Source organism: Clarias gariepinus, chromosome 22, assembly GCF_024256425.1.
Source record: "Clarias gariepinus isolate MV-2021 ecotype Netherlands chromosome 22, CGAR_prim_01v2, whole genome shotgun sequence".
NCBI lineage: Eukaryota > Metazoa > Chordata > Actinopteri > Siluriformes > Clariidae > Clarias > Clarias gariepinus.
This window is the reverse complement of record NC_071121.1, coordinates 13768280-13788015: the sequence shown is the minus strand read 5'-3', so window position 1 is coordinate 13788015 and position 19736 is coordinate 13768280. Positions and strand designations below refer to the sequence as shown.

Sequence of the window (19736 nt, the reverse complement as noted above, 5' to 3'; positions counted from 1 at the left end):
AAATTGTAAAAGTTTGGTTCAGGCAGACACCATTTTCACACATTTATTGGCCACCACAGAGTCGAGACCTTAACCCCATTGAGAATCTTTGGGATGTGCTGAAGTAGACTTTACACACTGCTCTGACTTTCCAATCATCAATACAGACTTTTTTTCCCCTTTTTTCCTGTTGGCCAGGCAGTAAATTTATCAGGTGTGGTTTAGAAGCACTGTCTACTTAAAAGTTGGACTAAACAAACAAACAAAAAACTTTGTTTGATTTTTGTGCCATGCTTCCACCTAGAGGATTCAGCACGCATACACATACATCAGGAATGACATCCACTGTTTACACTGACTGTTTCAAACCTATCTGTGAGGTTCCACAAAACACACAGCACCAGTGAGTAACTGGCATGATGAACCTTATTTGAAGGAATGCTTTATTGATAAACAGGACAAACACAGATATTAACATAAATGAAAATTTCACAACCCCTTAAAAGAAAACCAGTTCCTCTCATTTTGTAAAGTTGAGCTACAATTTCAGATTTAAAGCCATATTGTGCTCACGCACTCTACAACAGCCGGTCAACATATGCAGGATAAGGGACGCGTCATTTCTCCCCCCAAAAATTCTTGAAGTTTTACATCTTTCAATGTTTATTAAGAGAAATGTACAGTAACATACCCAGTAAATGCCATAAAGATGAAGCCCAATACCCCTGCTGTGTATTACTGGCAGCATAACTGTACTGTACATAGTTCTGGCAATTTGATATAATAAATCCCTCAAATTCGAGCTCAGTCTAGCATATTTAATAGCAAACTACTGAAATAATAATTCACCCCATTTACACACAGAAATATAATGAAATAATGAGATAGAATAAACAAGGCAAAATAAAAATGATTAACAATTTTGAAAAAATGGCCAATGATTGGTTTTGAAATGCAAAGTGACTGTGCTACCAAACAAATTATACAAGTATGCATCGCAATATTTAGCATAATGAAATGACAAAAAGGAGTTTGACACAACTGGTCTCAGTCAGTGAGTACACATTGGGGTAGTGCAGGCTAAAGCAAGAGCTATTTTCAATAGTGACTCTTATAACAGTAATTAGTGTGAGTGCGAGTGGTGAAATAGCTCTTTGTTTCAACAGCAGAAGGTCTTTAAATGGCATCAGTTTGCTGGCACAAAGCACAGGAATAAAAGCAATAAAAGTCAGGCAGATATTAACATACATGGCATAAACAGAACAAGCGCCCAGATATGGCATACCAAATCAACAATAGAAAGGGAAAAGAGGACAGGAAAAGATAAAAAGAACCTTAATGTGACTTGCTTTGACCAGCAAAAATCAACAAAAAGACAAGGAGTGATAGTGTAAGGCAGACAAAGGAATAGACATTCACCAGATGTACTGTAAAGCGTTGCTTCATATTGTACTTAGAGTAAAAAACGTCCTCGAATGAATGAAAAGCAGCATAGAAAACTGCAGCACGTTCCCCTTGGGTGAGTTGTTCAATCAGCAGCCCTCTCCCCCATTTCAGGTTTCATCTCATTTCCCCTTTTTGATTAATGCTGCTTGGCAGTACAGTTTCAATATAATTATTTGTATTCTTTATATTCATATATAGATATATACGTCATGTAAAAACATTAGGCAAAGCAGTGTAAAATACTTTAGAATACAAAATGGTTGTAACATTTTTTTTTCTTCTTCATTTTTTTTTTTGTTGTTTAAGTACAATCCTTTTTGGATGAGTCCATAAGCTGTGGTGTAAGTGGAGATCGAGACGAGCACATGCAAGCTTTAGATGGGGAAAAAGGGAGCTGAAGGAGAGAGAGAGAGAAAGAGAGAGAGAAAGAAGTGATGATGGCTGTAGAGAGTCAGGTGTCACTAAGAGATGAGATGAATGTTCGTTTGGGAGTACAGAGGCTCAGAACGGTGCGTTGTCCTGCGGAGGGTTTGAATCGGTCGGAGACTGGAGGCCATCCCCATTGGCCTTCCCTCCAACCACCTTCGACTGGACACAAACAGAATACACACAGATAAGAATTAAGTAAATGCACCAACTAATCTTTTACTGTTTTTTAACACATTTGTAAAAAAAAAAAAAAAAAAAAAAACTTTTTACTGGAAAAAAAAGTGAGGTTTAGTAATTTTAGTCAAATTTATTTGTGGGTGCTGTGTATATACAGTCCCGATCAAAAGTTTAAGACTACTTGAAAAATGGCAAAAAATCATATTTTGCATGGTGGAATCTTAACAAGATTCCAAGTAGATCTTCAACATGCAACAATAAGAAATGGGAGTGAGGCAAAACATTTTTTAAGCATGGAATTCAATAAAAACAACGATTAAACTGAAACAGGCTGTTTTACAGCTGGTCAAAAGTTTAGGACCACACCTCCAAAAAAAACGTAAATCCCCCCAAAACAGAAATCAAACTTCCAAACATGAACTCAGTACTGAGTAGCTCCACCGTTATTGTTGATCACTTCAAAAATTCGTTGCGGCATGCTTGATGCAAGCGTTTCCATGAGGTGAGTGGGAGCATTTCTCCAAGTGGTGAAGACGGCCGCACGATGGGTATCTACTGTCTGGAACTGTCCATTTTTGTAAACTTCCCTTGCCATCCATCCCGAAGGTTTTCAATTGGATTTAGATCAGGGGAACACGCAGGATGGGCCAAAAGAGTGACGTTATTCTCCTGGAAAAAGTCCCTCGTCCTGCGGGGCATTGTGTACTGTAGTGTTGTACTGTTGAAAAACCCAGTCGTTACCACACAGACGAGGGCCCTTAGTCATGAGGAATGCTCTCTGCAACATCTGGACATAGCCAGCAGCCGTTTGACGCCCCTGCACTTCCTGAAGCTCCATTGTTCCACTGAAGGATAAAGCACCCCAGACAATTATGGCCCCCTCCACTGTGGCGCGTAGAAAACATCTCAGGTGGGATCTGCTTGTCATGACACTAACGTTGGAAACCATCTGGACCATCAAGGTTACATTTTTTCTCATCAGAGAATAAAACTTTCTTCCACCTTTGAATGTCCCATGTTTGGTGCTCTCTTGCAAAGTCCAAACGAGCAGTTCTGTGGCGTGCAAGGAGACGAGGTCTTTGAAGACGTTTTATGTTTTTGAAGGCTTTCAGTCTCAGATGCCGTCTGATGGTTATGGGGCTGCGGTCAGCACCAGTAACGGCCTCAATTTGGGTCGAGGATTGTCCAGTGTCTTGACGGACAGCCAATTGGATCCTTTGGCTCAGTGCTGGGGTCTTCCACTTGACTTTTTGTTCCATAACCCTCAGGATCATTTAAGAAATTCCAAATGACTGTCTTACTGCGTCCCACGTCAGCAGCGATGGCGCGCTGTGAGAGACCCTGCTTATGCAGTTCAACAACCTGACCACGTTCAAAAAGGGAGGGTTTTTTTTTTGCCTTTGCCATCAGAACATGTGACTACCTGACAGAAAATCACGATGAATCCACATCTTTGCACAGATTTGGCCTTTTTAAGGCATATGGTCCTTAAATTTTGATCAGCTGTAAAACAGCCTGTTTCAGTTTAATCGTTATTTTCAATTATTTGAATGCTTAAAAGTTTTTTTGCCTCACTCCCATTTCTTCTTGTTGCATGTTGAAGCTCTACTTGGAACCTTGTTAAGATCCAACCATGCAAAATATGATTTTTTGCCATTTTTCAAGTGGTCTTAAACTTTTAATCGGGACTGTATAAGCAAACAACGGATTTGTACTTTCAGAGAAAAATTGCTAGATCAGTTATACTGGAGTTTAATGACATTTTTTGGGGGGATTATCTTCATAAGGGCCAGTTTTCATCATGGTGCTTGTTGGGATTGAAACAGTGAGCACACTGGTCTTGCAAGAACTTACAAAAACTACTCTGATTGTAGTTGTTACTCAAATCTCTAATTCAATATGCAATTTCTCAGTTCTGAAATATCCAGTATTGTTCTAGAACGTAGAAAATAAAATCACTAAACCAAAGAAAATATATTACAAAGGTGCATAGAACCTTTTGAAATAGTACTGTATAGTGAGAAATGAAATTTAGTAGTAGTAGCGGAGACAGTAAACATTAGGAGTTTCAGATTGCAATGCAGCTATAAAAACAGAGATCTTGACTCGACAGAATGGTATCAAGTGCAGTATTAATATGAAACTGAGTGTATGGTTAAGGAGGTAAGAGCATAGGCTAAAGGACCAAAAAAAAAATAAAGGTCTCTGCTATACAGAGCTGAAACAAGGGCACTAGTGTCACTATTGGCAGGTACAGCAGGTAGTTAAAGTTGCAGAGAACATTTCACCTCAAACTTAAGATAAAAAAAACATCGACAAGGATCATGTTTAACTATTGGTATTAATATGCAAGTCACTAACACAGGGTGGATTTTACCTTTGACGACCAGCCTTACCTTAAGATTTCCAACTTTGTCCTCAAATGACTTGAACGTTGGGGAATTCCTGTAAAAAATGCAGTATTCAAATGTTACCCTTCAATCTATAAATCAAAAAGCAAAGGTTTGCTACAGTGTTATTAAAAAAAAAAAAAAAAAAAAAAAGAAAACCTGTTGCTGTTTCCTGATCCACAGGCATGCAAAAAGTCTGCAAAAATCTCTTGGCTTCACAAAGTATTAACAGTATTTTGAAATTCTGAAGTAATTTGATTCTGTAAACTTGCCTGCTGACCGCTGTTAAAGGTGCTATACAAATAAAATAGAATTTTGAAAATTGAAATTTAACATTTGTTTAAAACCAATGGTGGTCTGTAATATGAACTCGGTGTATAGTTTCATTAGCACATAGGTGCAACGACAAATAAAAAAGATTAAGGTGGGTTTACTAGAATCAACCTGAAATACTTTACCTCATAGCTGGCATACTTATCGAATGGCGAATGGAGTAGTTGCTACTTTGAAAGCATTAAAAGGAGACAAGAAGGGCCAGTGTTAGCAAAGCAAGCAGGATCATTTCGAATCATAGAGGCAAAACAAAATGACCCCATCATACCTGTAGATCTGACTTTACATTTCATATCCAAATTTGATTATTTTAACTAATCAGGTTCGCACCAATGCACAGTGTTTTAAGTGATTATGATTAAATTCGTCATGCAAAAGCAGGCAGCTGGAGAAATTACTGTGAACTGAACAGCAGATTAAGTTCTGAGTATAGCAGTCTACGCTTAACCTTAATCCCTAATGTAGATGCTATATAAATTTATACCACAGCAATACTGAATTCTCACACGGTCACTGACAGGAAGGTGTTTACTTTTAAAACAGTTTGGCTCTGACAATAGTGCCGGTCGTAAGGAATTTACACGTTTTATTATATAAATAGGCTTGTTCACATATGTTGGAGTTTATATAATAACAGCTAATTCATAAATACTTTACATACTCTAAACCTAATGCTAAACTAATTGAACAGGCAAGCTATTTAACAAAAGATACTGAATAATTATGGATATGCTTTGGAGATTTCTGCCATGAGAAGTCTTCAGCACAGACAATATTACTTTAACAAATTTTACCCAGACAATTTTTTTTTTTTTACAATTTTACACAAACGTATTGTAAATTCTCAGTAGCAGAGGCATGTTTTTTTTTTTGTCTTATTAAATAGAGAGTGGACAGGGGATCTGTTCAAGAACAACTATTTATAGATGAATAGGTGTTTACAGTTCCTCTCTATAAATAACTTCAGCTATTTAATAAAGACTTTTCTTTTTCAAATTGCTGTGGTATAATATAAGGAATAATATACATTTACAGGAAAAGACTTTTGCATCACATGGCTCCATTATAACACCATTATTTTCCTATAACAGCACACCCTGTCATATTTAATTCCTGACATCAAATGCATCCTCAGTGCCTTACACAAACTAGAATCCATTACATTTGCATATCACTATCTATTCTCTATTATATGACCAATCAAATCTCTAATCAGTCTTACCCAAAGGAGTTAGAGAAAGGCAGCGCTCTGTGGGCCATACAGGTGCAGCAATTAAAAGAAAAGGAAAAAACAAGACCAATCAGGGACAGCATTGGGCATCAGGCAAGAGCAATGCGAGGAGGAAAACAACAAAAAAACAGCAGGCATATTAAAAAAAAGACACAACTGATTCTGAAAAGATTATAGCAAAAACGGGTTACAGAACCATAGTTAATATTAAGGTTCATGCAATATCCTACAGCATTTATATTGTTATCTAATGTTGGGAATTTTGAATTGACAATGAAGAATGATTAAGAGGTGCTGATACAAAAACAGACAGACATTGGAAGAATATGCTGGCAGGCGATGCTGAAACAACATGTCATGTAGGAATATGACATGTAATGGCAGTGTAAACACAGCCATTGTAAAAATGCAGCTTTTCTTCTTTTTTTTTCACGAGGAGAGGAAGCACTTTATTCTGGTCAGGGTAATGGTAGAGTCTGAAGCCTACTGTATGTCTTGAAAACTGGGAGTAAGGAGGGTAGACATCCTGGATGTGTTTACCAACTGGCATGTTTCTGAAAGGTCGGTGGTAACCCAGAGAACCCGAGAAGTCACATTAAGTACATACAAATCATGTTTAAACCAGGAATCCTGTAAGGGTGCAATGTTACCCACTGCACTTTCCTTCTAATATTCTGCAGCTGTCAAAAGTGTGTTTAGAGATAGTATTTAAAAAAAAAAAAAAATTAATAAAAAAAAAAATATATATATATATATATATATGTATATATGATTCACATTATTGTTACACAATGGCGGTGAATATTTTGGTGATTTCAGGGCTCCATTACCACATTTTATTTTTACACTTTAAAATGTGTGCATGTATCACATGTCAGATGTTTACACTGTTTTCTTTTAAAGGAAACTGAAAAATGTGATTTAGACTTTGCATGTACATAATACACTGGATAAAACAACTGGAGTTCCTCCTGATTCCCTGACAAGACTTAATGGGTGATATTTTTCCTTCACAAAGACAACTTTAAGTGAATTATTGAGTTACATAAACAATTTTTAACCGGGCGCTTTAGGTGCTCTGTAACCTGACAGTCACAGTAAACGTTCCTTTCAATTTATTTAATTCAATTTACAAAATTGACTTAAATGTAATTTATTATAAAGACATGATACGTGACTCCTGTCAGTACTTTTGCACAGTACTGTGTTTACTTTATGTATTTGTATTATGGGTGTGAGTGAAGGTAAATAGTTTTGTGTGAGAAGGTTACAGCATACATGGCAAAACCGATTTTTTCCAGAAGCACGGGTACTGGAAGTGATTCATAGAGTCACACACATAAAATATCAGATAAAACCTTTTTTTTTTGGTGGCTACATTGAAATAAATAATTCCACTTCTACAGAAATACTGGGTGAAACAGAACAAAGCAAGGAAGTTTTAAAGCCACAGAAACCTTGGCACTGTGAAAGGAGAAGGGCAAAGAGTAAAAAGGGCAGCACTGATGGATTATGGGAGCATGCAGCAGTATTTAAGACAAACAAGACGAATGAGAGAAGAGACCAATGGATAATGCTTGCACAAACATTAATATGTCACAATGGAGTAAAAGAGGATGTCCCAAAAGTCTTCACACATAGGAGGGACATTTTCTAGACAATTTGCAGTAAAGTATGTTTCAAAATTTTAGTACCAGTCAAAAGTGTGGACACACTTTATTCATAATCGAATGGTGTTCCCTGGGGTGGGCGATATAACCAAAATCTTCCATCACGGTGTATATATATCACAATATAGCAATTTGTATCTGAAAATGCATAAACACAAAGATACTGTTTTACATAATGTAATTTTATTTAAACTGTGAATTGCTGAGGTTTGCCGAAAAAAACATTTGCCAAAAGTGGGACGAAACCGTGGCACATGATTAAACCAAATATCTGCGCGGCCCAGTGGACAGCGCAGCGCGACTATCTGAATAACGCAGAGGTGATCTGGTTTATTCGCGCAGGCCGGTGGATCGCGCAGCGCAGACTAAGTTGAGCAGCGCTGCTCGAATCACAAACCTGCACGAATCACTGTTTTTTTATTTAAAAACAATTTATTTAAAATGTCAGGACTGTTTATTATGGTTTTCGCCTTGCCATGCCTGGTTTGTACGTGCGCATCCCAGCAGGGTAAAATGTATTTTGATGGTCGGCGTGGTATAATTTTTACCAGCGTCGCGCAGGTTTGTGATTCGAGCAGCACTGCTCAAGTTGGTCCGCGCTTCGCGATCCACCGGGTCTGGATATTTGGTCTGCCCACGCCGGCTCAATCGGGTGGCACGGATTCGTCCCACTTTAGATGTGTTTGGCTTCCCATAGAAGTGAATGTGTATTGCGTGGTTACGCAACGTGCAACGTCACGCGATTAAGACGATAGACCAAAATCTCTATTGGTTGACAAATTTCTACCGGTTAACCGTGTCTACGGGTATATCGCCCACCCCTAGTGTTCCCTGATTTTTATTTCTTTCTACATTGTAGAACTATACTGACAGAATCCAAAATATGCAATAATTTCTTTTGAGCAGTTGATAGAGATGTTGTGCTACTTTTGCTCTGTAAAGTCTTATAATGGCTCTAACCTAAGGTGCTGTAAATTGGTGATTTTTGAGGCAGGTATACTATAAATGAACTATAAACTTTTCCTTTGCAGCAGAGGTCATTTTTGTTCTTGCATTCCTGGGACGGTCCTCATGAGAGCCAGTTTCAGCCAGTTTTATGGTGCACTTTGCAAATGCGCGAGGCAATACTGTTCTTGCAAGAACTATTGCAGAAGAGCTGACCTTCCTGTCTTAAAAATAACCACGGACTGTATGAAATGTGTGCTGAAATGTAGGGGAGAAATCCAAACTTATGTTAAACTTTTGACTGGTGCTGTATATAGTTGGAGAAATTTGGGATATCATGTAGGCTGAAGAAAATCGAAGAACATTAATGCAGAACAGAAAGAGCTCACTAGACTGACAGAGATGAACAAAAATAGATGAATCTAAAGATTACCTCATGTCTCCTAGTTTTCTGCTGATAGCAGAGCCCACGGTGGAGAAGGCTGCTGAGGTCTTCTGTCCTGCCTGAGACAGTGTTTCCTGAGTCTTCTTGTACCTGTGAGAAGAGAAAGACAGATAGAGTGGGGAATAATCATCGAAGGTGGAGGCAGAGAAAAGCAATAAGAAAGAAGAATGAGAGCTTTAGCAATGGGGGAGTGTATTAAATACGCTGGGAGGGATAAAATAAAGCAACACCTGCAAAAGCAGACATAATCCCAAACATTTAATCCAAATTGAGAGAAACTGACCCAACATTATGAACCCACCTGCAACTTCCTAAAAAAACTTTCAACACCAACAAAAAAACTTGACAAACTGCTGCAGCTTCTCTTTCAACCCAGAGCGACATATCTATAAAACAACTAAAAAGGCCCAGCAAGCAGCATGACGCAGCAATTCTTACTTTCTCCATTAACATCCTGAGAGGATGACAAGGGAAACACTACTGCAGTAGAGATAAGGCAACAGACACACATAAAAAAAAAAGAAAAAAGAAAAAGAAAGAATGATAACGAAACAAAACAAACTCACACTTCAGAGTTGGCAATGTCATCCAGAGTGGCAGAGGCTGAAAGATATCTATAAACAGACAGGGTGAATATGTTCATATTTCCACTCGTATAGACACTGTGGCTGTTGGACATGCATGGTTAAAACAACATTGTTACAGACATGTGGAACAGAAAACCACATAAAAACATGGTTCCAAAAACACGCGTTCAACACACAAATGCAATAAATGAAACGCACTGCACTGCTCTTTGGGATACTTACAAAAACGTCTTACATCTTGTGATTTAAAGCTTTATGATGTATTAAAGAGGTTTTACATGGAACCCTGATTGAAAAGGTGTGCTGTAGTATGTCACATACAACCACGTCTGTATCTTGCATCTATCTGTATCACAAAGAGGTACACTCTCATAAAAACACCTGCTCATTTATTTGTGCAATTTTCCAGCCAGCCAATTTAGTGGCAGCAGACCAATGCATTCCAGACGCAGTAATTAAAGTATTTCTGAAACTTGCTGATCTCTTCTGATTTACAACCACAACAGTCTCTGAAACTTACACAAGATGTTACACAGTGTTACACACTGTTTTTCAGTTACAGCTTTAATTTTTCTGTACTCTTCCCCAGATCTGTGCCTCTATACAATCCTGTCTCAGGGGTCTACAGACAATTCCTTGGACTTCATGGCTTGGTTTGGGCACTCACATGCACTGTCAACTGTGGAGCCTTATATAGACGTGTGTACCTTTCGAAATCGTTTCCAATCAACTAAATTTACCACAGGTGGACTCCAATAAAGTTGCAGAAACATCTTAAGGATGATCAGTGGAAACAGGATGCATCTGAGCTGAATTTTAAGTGTCATGGCAAAGGCTGTAAATACTTATGTACATGTGTTTTTTTTATATATATATATAAATTTGCAAAGATTACAAACAAACTTCTTTCACATTGTCATTATAGGGTATTGTTTGTAGAATTTTGAGGAAAATAATTAATTAAATTCATTTTGGAATGATAACTGTGACATGGCAAAATGTGGAAAAAGTGAAGCTCTTTGAATACTTTCGGATGCACTCTTTGTCCTGACAAACCCATCGTATGTTCATATAATAAGTCAAAAACGCATTTAATGCTAACCTACCCTAAATGTGCTCAGCTGGGCAAAATTATTCATCTTAATGTTATAGTGTTGAACATGGATATGAGAGGGTGGGGCATGGGGGGGTATTGGTTGTATGTTGTAAAACCCTGAGGAGAAAGACCTGGGAAGTGGATGGAACTTAAGCCAAGGTCCAGGCTCATGTTTCTTCACATCATCCTTTTCAAGTGGGTGTCCAAGAAAGAAAAAAAAAAAAAAAAAGAATTTTGGTCAGAAAATTGGTTGCCTTTGTCATGATAACATGGCTGACTGAAAGCTGCAGCTAGCTGTCACCAAGAGAAATAATCACAACAGAAATCACTATCCCAGAAAAAAACCCGAAATGTCTGTGCAAAATCATGCACAGTACTATGTACAGTGATACTCTTACTTTGATTTTTCACCAAACACCTCATACCATCTGTGAAGCATGGCAGGGGAGAGGTGACCATTTTTATCCACAAGGACTATTGAGACAATGATGAACTCTACTTTGTATCAAAATATTCTCCAGACAAATATGAGGGCATCTGTCCAACAGCTTAAGCTGGGATAAAATTAGGTCATGCAACAGCAAAGTGATCCCAAGCACATCCACAAAACATCTAAATGGCTAAAGAATAATAATAAAAAAAGAATAAAATGACTAGGTCAAGGCCAGACCAGGACTCCATTAATATGCTGAATAATAGCATAAATAATAATAGCTTAGGGAAAAAAACTGAAGGAGGATGTTCCTTTTTTTATTGTGACTGCAACTGTTGTCCAAAATGTAAATGCATCCATAAAGCCAGAGAAAAGGAGAAAAACCGAAAAGTCTGCAAGAAGGAGATACTAAGAGAGAATAACGTCAAGACTGTTGTATGAAATACTGACACTTTCACTGACTACAGCACTGAATTAAACTCGACTGAAACTCAGGCTGAAACTAAACACCATCAACACACCTTAAGCTTTAAAAAGCTAAACTGTATAACCAGAAGTCATTTGGAAACCACCACTGGCTAAAGTCATATATAAAAAAATGTACAAACACGTTCCTTTTTGTTAGAACAGTAGATAATGACACCTATATTATCCTGTACTATATTTAACACCAGCACTCTTCTATTTATGGATCAGCACTGTGTTTGGGACAGCCAAGTAAAACCTTTAGCCCACATTCTTTACTTATTTTAACACCAGCAAGTCTGTTCATATTCAAAATTAGTCTAACAACATTCCACCAGAAACAACCTACCATTTAGAAATACAAAAAAAAAAAAAAAATGTGCGTATGAGGCAACATTATTATTTTTTTATATGAACACCCACCCACTCACTCACTCACTCAAAGGTTTATGCAAAAATGCCTCCAAGCTCTTTTTTTAAGACTGTGCACGATTTCCAGTTCATTCAATACACTCACATTTGGGGATTTTTATTTTTATTTTTTTTTGTATCCGTCTGACATTCATCCTTGGGTACTTTTGCAAAGATCTTCACATTATATGTAAGAATACTTTTTATAGGAAACTGAAGATAGGTAGAAAAATATCATACGCATAAAACCTTATAAATACAGTTAATGTTTAAATCAAACACCAGAACAGATTAAAATGTCATATTAGGGTATTAAAATGGGGAATCCCTGATGGTGCTAAATGGGCTGGTTTAAGTATTTCAGAAATTACTGATGTCCTGGGAGTTTCACTGATGCTCTAGATTATTCAGTAGAGTTTACGTTGAGTGGTGCAAAATACGATAAACATGTCTTGAGCAGGTACGCTAGGCTAGGGAAACTTACTGTAAAATCCTCACACTTTACAACCATGATGAACAGAAAAGCAACCCAATAAACCGTATGTGGTAGCTGGATGGGCTACACCCATAGGTATCTAAGTTTTTCTGTCAGTTAGGAACAGAAATCTGAGATCACAGTGGTCATGGAGCTTTACCGTGGTTAATGCCATAAAGCGGGACATTATTTTTTAACGCTAACATATCCTTATACACTCTCTCACTCATTCTCTATTCAACTTTTCCTGTAAAGGGTTGCAGCAGACCAGACCTGAAGCCTATTCCAGGGGACTTGCAGCCCAAGGCAGGGTACACTATGAATAGAGTGCCAATCCATACACAATGGGGAGAGCATGCAAACTCCACGCACACAGACAGGACTTGACCCTTTGACCCTGGAGATGCATCTTGGCTTCAAGTCTATCATAGTAAGGTTTGTCATCATAATTTCTTCAGGGTCACATTGATGTTCATAAAGTGTGATCGGTCATGTGTACAAAAATGTATCTAAATAGCTGTGTAATACTTCAAAAGTTACATGTCAAGATATATCATGACAATGTTTACCAAGATGGTGAGACACAATGTGTTCTGGAACTGGCCCAAAATAATTAAAACAGAGGTCAAAAACCGTTAACAAAAAATGCAAACCGTTTTCTAATAAAGGAATTATGCAGAGGAGAAGAAATATCTCAAGCAGACAGTGAGTCAGTGTTCTAGACACCCACTGTTTAAAAAAAAATGGACACAAAGCTTTTGTCTTTTGTCATGAATGTGGAGGATTTAGTAATCCACCATCACGATCACTGTCACATCAAGACACCGTCCAGAGCACATGATTGTGAGAAATCGACAGAGAGTGAGTTTTAAACTAGAGATAAACCTCAATGTGACATAAAAGTAAGCTTGTTTTTTCTGGTCAAATGATTTTAAAAGCAGGTGAGCTGTTTCCCCTCGATCAGCCTAACCTGCACAATGGAAAGATAAAATGGATCAATAACTAACTGGAACAAAGTGAAAAGCATTCAAGAGTGGAAAAACTGTTACTCAAACCTCGTTACCTCATTATTTTAGTCTTTAAAAGGTAATTAGTGGCCATATAGTGGCAAGATTTTCAAGAATTAAAAAAAAAATGGTGACAGATAATTTTTAGCATGCTGCACAGTGCATGCCAATATTACACACCGGTGAGAAGAAAAACAAACACACAGCAAACGTGCCAACACAAGCAGTGACTCACAGTTCACATCCTGCAATCTTCTCATTCCACTGGCCCAGTGTCTCACTTGTCCTCACATAACTACAAACACATACAGGGTTAGGACCTGTCTCACACAGCCTATTTATATTGCTAGTGGCAGTTATATGGTGGACGAATAGCTTTAACAGCCACAACAGCCAATGGTTCTTCTCTCGTGCGCGCTATGGGATTATGGGTAATCGTCTCCCATTCTTAGTCTCAATGTGTGTGTGTACTGTTTACTATAACATTGTGAATATGTGTGAGCGCGAATAAAACAACAGCAAGTGTCATTAAAGAGGTTTCTTGTTAAAGATCCAGTTTCCAAAGTCTCTCTCGGTCACAGAGCAGAGCAGTGGTTCCGTTAGTGTGCGTGTGTTGGTATAAGTCGTCCTACATAGTGTGTGTGTGTGTGTGTGTGTGTGTGTGTGTGTGTGTGTGTGTGTGTGTGCGAGCAAGTGTCATTAAAAAAGGTTTCTTGTTAAAGAAGTTTCCAGACAAAGCAGTGTTTCCGTTAGTGTGTGTCTGTGGTAAAGTCGTCCCACGCAGTAGCTACTGTGTAAGATGAGAGGAAGAAGAGAGGGAGTCGTTCTACACAGTACATTTACATTTAGGTGTTTGGCAGAAGCCCTTATCCAGAGTGAATTACATTTTTATCTCATTATACATCTGAGCAGTTGAGGATTAAGGGCCTTGATCAAAGGCCCAACAGTGGTAACTTGGTGGCCGTGGGATTGAAACTGGAACCTTCCGAACCAATGCCTTAACCACTGAGCAGTGTGAACACTCACTCACACTCTTACGCACGCACACTCACTTTCTTTCTCTAACGGAAACACTGCTCTGACTGGATTTTTTTCAAAGGTAAAGTGCAGGTTAGTTTTTAATTTTTTTATTTTATATTTTGTATTAATTATTTTTATAAGAATATTTTTGGGTTGTGGAACTCATCTGGGTTTTAAATTATTTTTTATGGGAAATTTGCTTTGATATACGAGTGCTTCGATATACGAGTGCTGTGATATACAAGCACACTTCAGAGGATTAACAGTGTGTATATATATATATATATATATATATATATATATATATATATATATATATATATATATATATATACACACACACACACAGTATATATCTGACTGAAAACTTAAGATAAAAGATTTAAAAAACTTTATTAATCCCAGAGAAAAATTGCTCAAACTTTAGCTCCTCTGCGTCTTTTTCTTCCACCTCTGCATCCTCCTAATGTCTTTCTCTGCATCTCTTTGGGAATGTTTAGAGTCCTATATACAACTGGGTTTCTAATGCTGGTCGGCTTTAGTGCACTTAGCTATTCCCTGGTGTATACGAAGGAACCAGCTCAGTCCTGCTGGTCACTGACCCCAGGGAGCGGCGAAAAACACTATTAACACTGCATAACCAAAAGTGAGAGCACTTTCAAAGAGCATGATTGAAAGGGCAGACCATACTCATATACAAACTTAGAGAGCAACCCACTAAGCTGCTGCAAGCATACAGGTGCAGAGAATATCTTATTACTAAAGTTGTGCTAATAACTGAAAAATCAGCTATGTGATAATGCGTTTAGCTCCTGGAGCCATGGCCTGAATCATCTCCATGGCCAATAGACTGTTGGACAATGGTGAGATGATAGTAACAGTCAAAAAAGTTCTCTGTACACATCCTTCAGGAAGCAATCAAGCAGGATTGGATTGAGAGTAATGCCAGTATACTGGAGTTGTGTTTTTGACTCTATGCTCAGCCGAATATATCAGGTTTTAAAGAATAAAAGATTTCATAATAAATATTAATGGTTGTACAGCTATTCGTTTGCATAAAATAAGAGATTATTCTTATTATCTTAACTGTCATTATTTAAAAATTGAGAATGTCAGAACTTGTTAAAACATTACATTTCATGTTTGTCCCAATCCCTTTGCCCATAAATGTAATAATAATAATTAAAAAAAAAAAACTGTATTCTGTCAAGACATTACTTCATGGACAACCCCTAAGATTCCTTTTATGAAACCTAATGATGGATGTATTAAAAATACAAATAAAAACATTCACTTAATTTTCGTAATAATTTACAAATAATTTTTGGTAACAATTATATAAATAAATAAATAAATTATATATATATATATATATATATATATATATATATATATATATATATACATACACACTGAACAAAAATATAAACGCAACACTTTTGTTTTTGCTCCCATTTTTAATGAGAGGAACTTAAAGATCTGAAACATTTTCTACATAAACAAAATAACCATATCTTTCAAATACTGTTTACAAATCTGTCAAAATCTGTTACTATGAAGAACTGGAGTTAAGTCGAGACCCCAATGAGGACAACGAGCATGCAGATAAGCTTCCCTGAGACTGTTTTTGACAGTTTGTGCAGAAATTCTTTGGTTATGCAATCCAATTGTTTCAGCAGCAGTCTGAGTGGCTGGTCTCAGACAATCATGGAGGTGAACATGCTGAATGTGGAGGTCCTAGGCTGGTGTGGTTACACGTCGTCTGCGGTTGTGAGGCTGGTTGGATGTACTGCCAAATTCTCTGAAACACCTTTGGAGGCGGCTTATGGTAGAGAAATGAACATTCAATTCACGAGCAACAGCTCTGGTGGACATTCCTGCTGTCAGCATGCCAATTGCACGCTCCCTCAAAACTTGCGACATCTGTGGCATTGTGCTGTGTGATTCAACTGAACATTTCAAAGTGGCCTTTTACAGGTGGCCAGTCTAAGGCACACCTGTGCAATAATCATGCTGTCTAATCAGCATCTTGATATGGCACACCTGTGAGGTGGGATGGATTATCTCAGCAAAAGAGAAGTGCTCACTATCACAGATTTTGACAGATTTGTGAACAATATTTGAAAGATATTGTTATTTTGTGTATGTAGAAAATGTTTCAGATCTTTGAGTTCATCTCATAAAAAATGGGAGCAAAAACAAAAGTGTTGCGTTTATATTTTTGTTCAGTATATATATAAATATAAAAAAAAACAAAAACACACAGATGTTTTTTAGCTAGTGCGCTCAAAAAAAATCCTCATTTGAGACACACATCCTGACCTCGCTGCAATTCGCAACCTTGATACCAGTGATTCAGTCAGGAACTGAAAAGTTACATCACAGCTACGGTACAATAAACGGCTGACTCAGTTCTGACTCACGCAGCACTCAGATTGAAAAAAACAAAGCACCCAGAGCTTTTATCTATGATGGCAGGAGACTAGCTCGTTATGTGCCAGTTACAAAGAGAAAGCAGATGTCCAACATCATAGAGCAAGAAACAAATTTGAGATTAGATCAAGGAAAGTGCTATAGCTATGAAGATAGTTTACCTTATAGAAGTTCAAGGAACATGAGCCGACCTGTCAAAGTCCTTATAACATACAGTATCAAACATCTTTACACTTATTTCTTAAAAGCAGTAAAAGAACAGGGGAATTAAAAGGATCGTTTACTGACGCGTTTGAGGTCTGCACATCCTGCCAGCCTTTGGTGATGTTCTGTTTGAGTTCGGTCAGAGGGCTGAGGCCGAGCTTGCGCTTCAGATCGGTGGCGTGACGCTCTTTGGCCATCAGTACTTGCCGTAAAGTCTGAATCTCATCCTCCACCTGATTTGATCGTTAAAGGGAAAACGCTATTAAAATAAAGACATTGCAACCAAAGCCACTCACTCCTAAGACTTGAATCACATCATCAGGTGTATGGATGTTGTAGTTATGTATACCTTGGTGAGTTCAGTCTTTAATTCTTCTGCCTCTTCCTCTGTTAGTCCTGGAGGAACCGTTGCTGGACTCCCAGCACTAGACGCGCCTAGCTCTTCTGGCATATCTGAAAGAGAGCCTGGGCCCAGGCCTTTATTTGGAGAGTTCAGATTGATGTCTGTGTATGTGAAAGGTGAAAGAAAAAGAGACACAGACACAAACATACTTTAGATTTTTGTTTTTACCTAACTCAAAGATACATAAGAAAGATACAAATGAATACATGTATTCTGTTTTGCAAGTTGTGTCTTCATGACCCTAACAAAAGTTTCTCAGTGGTACGAGATATATGGCGTTTACTCGGCAAGTCGCTGCTTTTTTGCCATTTTGCTCACAAGGTTTATCCACAATCTTCTGCCATGAGCACAACGACACCATTCAGCTAGACCAGAGGCGTGTGTAAGCTGAGATCAGTGTACTCGCAGTGATGTTTTTTAGCACTGCTCTGTGTGTGTGCGCGCGCGTGCGTGTGAGTGTGTATGCCCATTCAGAAGCAGCAGCAAGTCCATAATAACTCAAAGCTTTCTACAGTCACCAATATTCCTTAGCTGATTTCCTTTTTTTGGGATTTATTACAGAGAAACGGTCACTAAGGTTTTGTACACTATTTTTGAAGTGCATTAGCTTTTAAGTTTGGGATGTGGATGGTTAGAAAAAAACAGTTTGATATCACATCGTACATTTTTTTGTTGTTGTTTTAATTGCACAAATAGTGTAATTAGCGCGTGAAGTAGGTAGAAAACTAGCGCGTGAAGTAGGTAGAAAATGCCTGTCAGTCCGTGTATGATCGATTACTCGCCACACCCTAACTAACTGCCACCAGCACACCCTCACAGAGGTCCAACCAAACTGTTCTAAACCAAGCTTTAAACAGTAAAGGAAAGCACCTTTCATATGCATTAGTGTCTGAGCTAAAGGAACCGAGGATCTCATACACTGGTTTGTTTTTATTGACTGATTATTGACAGTAACTGCGTGCAAAACACGATTTTCTGATGTTGTTAACGGACTAGAATTTTTTTCCATTTAGTGAACTTGAAAGGATGCAGATGAAGTTCAGTTGACTTTCCCAGCTCGCAGTGAGGCTTTTTATATTCTGCCTATATGTGGAGTAACCCGATAGCCTTCCCCTGCCATACCCTGTCCTTTCCCTTCCTGCATAATCGCTCACTGCATATTAGAAGAAGAAAACCATGACAATCAAACACCAAACTGACAGCGTGCTTATTTATAACAGGCGAAAAGCTGAATGTCGCAGTAATATCTAAACAAACAGACCACAGCGCAACCGACTGTTTTGCTTCTGTTTACCTTGACTTGCGGAATCCATGGCGTCGAACCCAAATCCAGAAGACTGCGCTCGTAAAAATAGTCTGAACAATAACTTGATGATACTGTAGTACTGTATAAAAATATATATCTCTGTCTGACCGAAGAACTACTACACTTGCGACGACAGCATTAAAAAAAAATAAATCTAGCCTTAGCAGCAGCCGTAGTCAGCCAGCTCAGCCCGATGCCTTCACTCAGGGCCGTGGTGTTCCCTCTGTTCCGGCGCACACTGATGACGTCTTGTTTTTTCCCCAGAACTATATTTTGCACAAATAAAACCTTTTTTTAAACTCGTTAAATCTAAAAAAAAAAAAAAAATCTTCTTTGTTATTGTCTGTTATCTTTACGTTTAATCAATGAGCAACTGTATGTGATCTTTATTTCTCGTTTAGTTCTTTTATTTTTCTTTTTTGTTATTTTTTTTATTAACTTTGTCTATTATTTACATTTTCTTTTTAAAGTTTTCTTATAAACTGTGTGACATTGCATTAAGTGACATCAAGATTTTGCTGCATCGCTCATACAAACGTATCAAACAATTTTCACTGCATCATGGGCTCTACTCAACAGGAAGTCTGTTATTTTGGGTTGTTTGCAAAATGCACAAAATGGATTGGAATACTCCTTCTAGGACATTAATTTGATCACCATCAAACTGGGCCTATGTGATCCCAAGACAGTGTGGATGCATAATTGCTGGGAAATTTGTGATATCTACAACAAATCAGCCGTGATAATGCCTTAAACTTATTCCGAAAAGTGAGTGAGATTACACTGAGTGACATCATATTGAGTGACATAATAGTGTAATGCTTTTTTTCTCCCAGAATCTGCTGCTTTTT

The 19736-nt window shown here is 37.9% G+C and overlaps 1 protein-coding gene across 9 annotated transcripts; it reads right to left on the bottom strand.

Annotated features, from left to right (window-relative positions):
• Positions 1–404: 404 nt before the first annotated feature.
• tpd52l2b (tpd52 like 2b) lies at positions 405–19109 on the bottom strand. 9 transcript variants are annotated; one of them, XM_053482132.1, is made up of 10 exons: positions 18874–19109; positions 17526–17680; positions 17261–17409; positions 13755–13814; positions 9612–9659; positions 9034–9135; positions 5977–6003; positions 4880–4924; positions 4428–4476; positions 405–2013 (listed from the first exon to the last, which is right to left on the bottom strand). In XM_053482132.1, exons 1-10 carry the CDS (start codon positions 18890–18892, stop codon positions 1927–1929), a joined length of 741 nt encoding a protein of 246 aa, XP_053338107.1. In that variant the 5' UTR covers positions 18893–19109; the 3' UTR covers positions 405–1926. The 9 variants fall into 9 exon arrangements, with proteins under 9 accessions (XP_053338107.1, XP_053338108.1, XP_053338109.1 ...); XM_053482133.1 differs by having other exon boundaries at positions 4880–4921; XM_053482134.1 differs by lacking the exon at positions 13755–13814.
• Between the last annotated feature and the right edge of the window lie 627 nt (positions 19110–19736).

Bases quoted from the DNA above. Each gene is read 5' to 3' on its own strand.
- tpd52l2b (XM_053482132.1), bottom strand. The intron at 9,660-13,754 runs GTGAGTCACTGC...GTCTGTTTATAG, and splicing joins AAGATTGCAGGATGTGAACT to ATATCTTTCAGCCTCTGCCA. The intron at 9,136-9,611 runs GTGAGTTTGTTT...CTCTTCTCACAG, and splicing joins GACATTGCCAACTCTGAAGT to GTACAAGAAGACTCAGGAAA.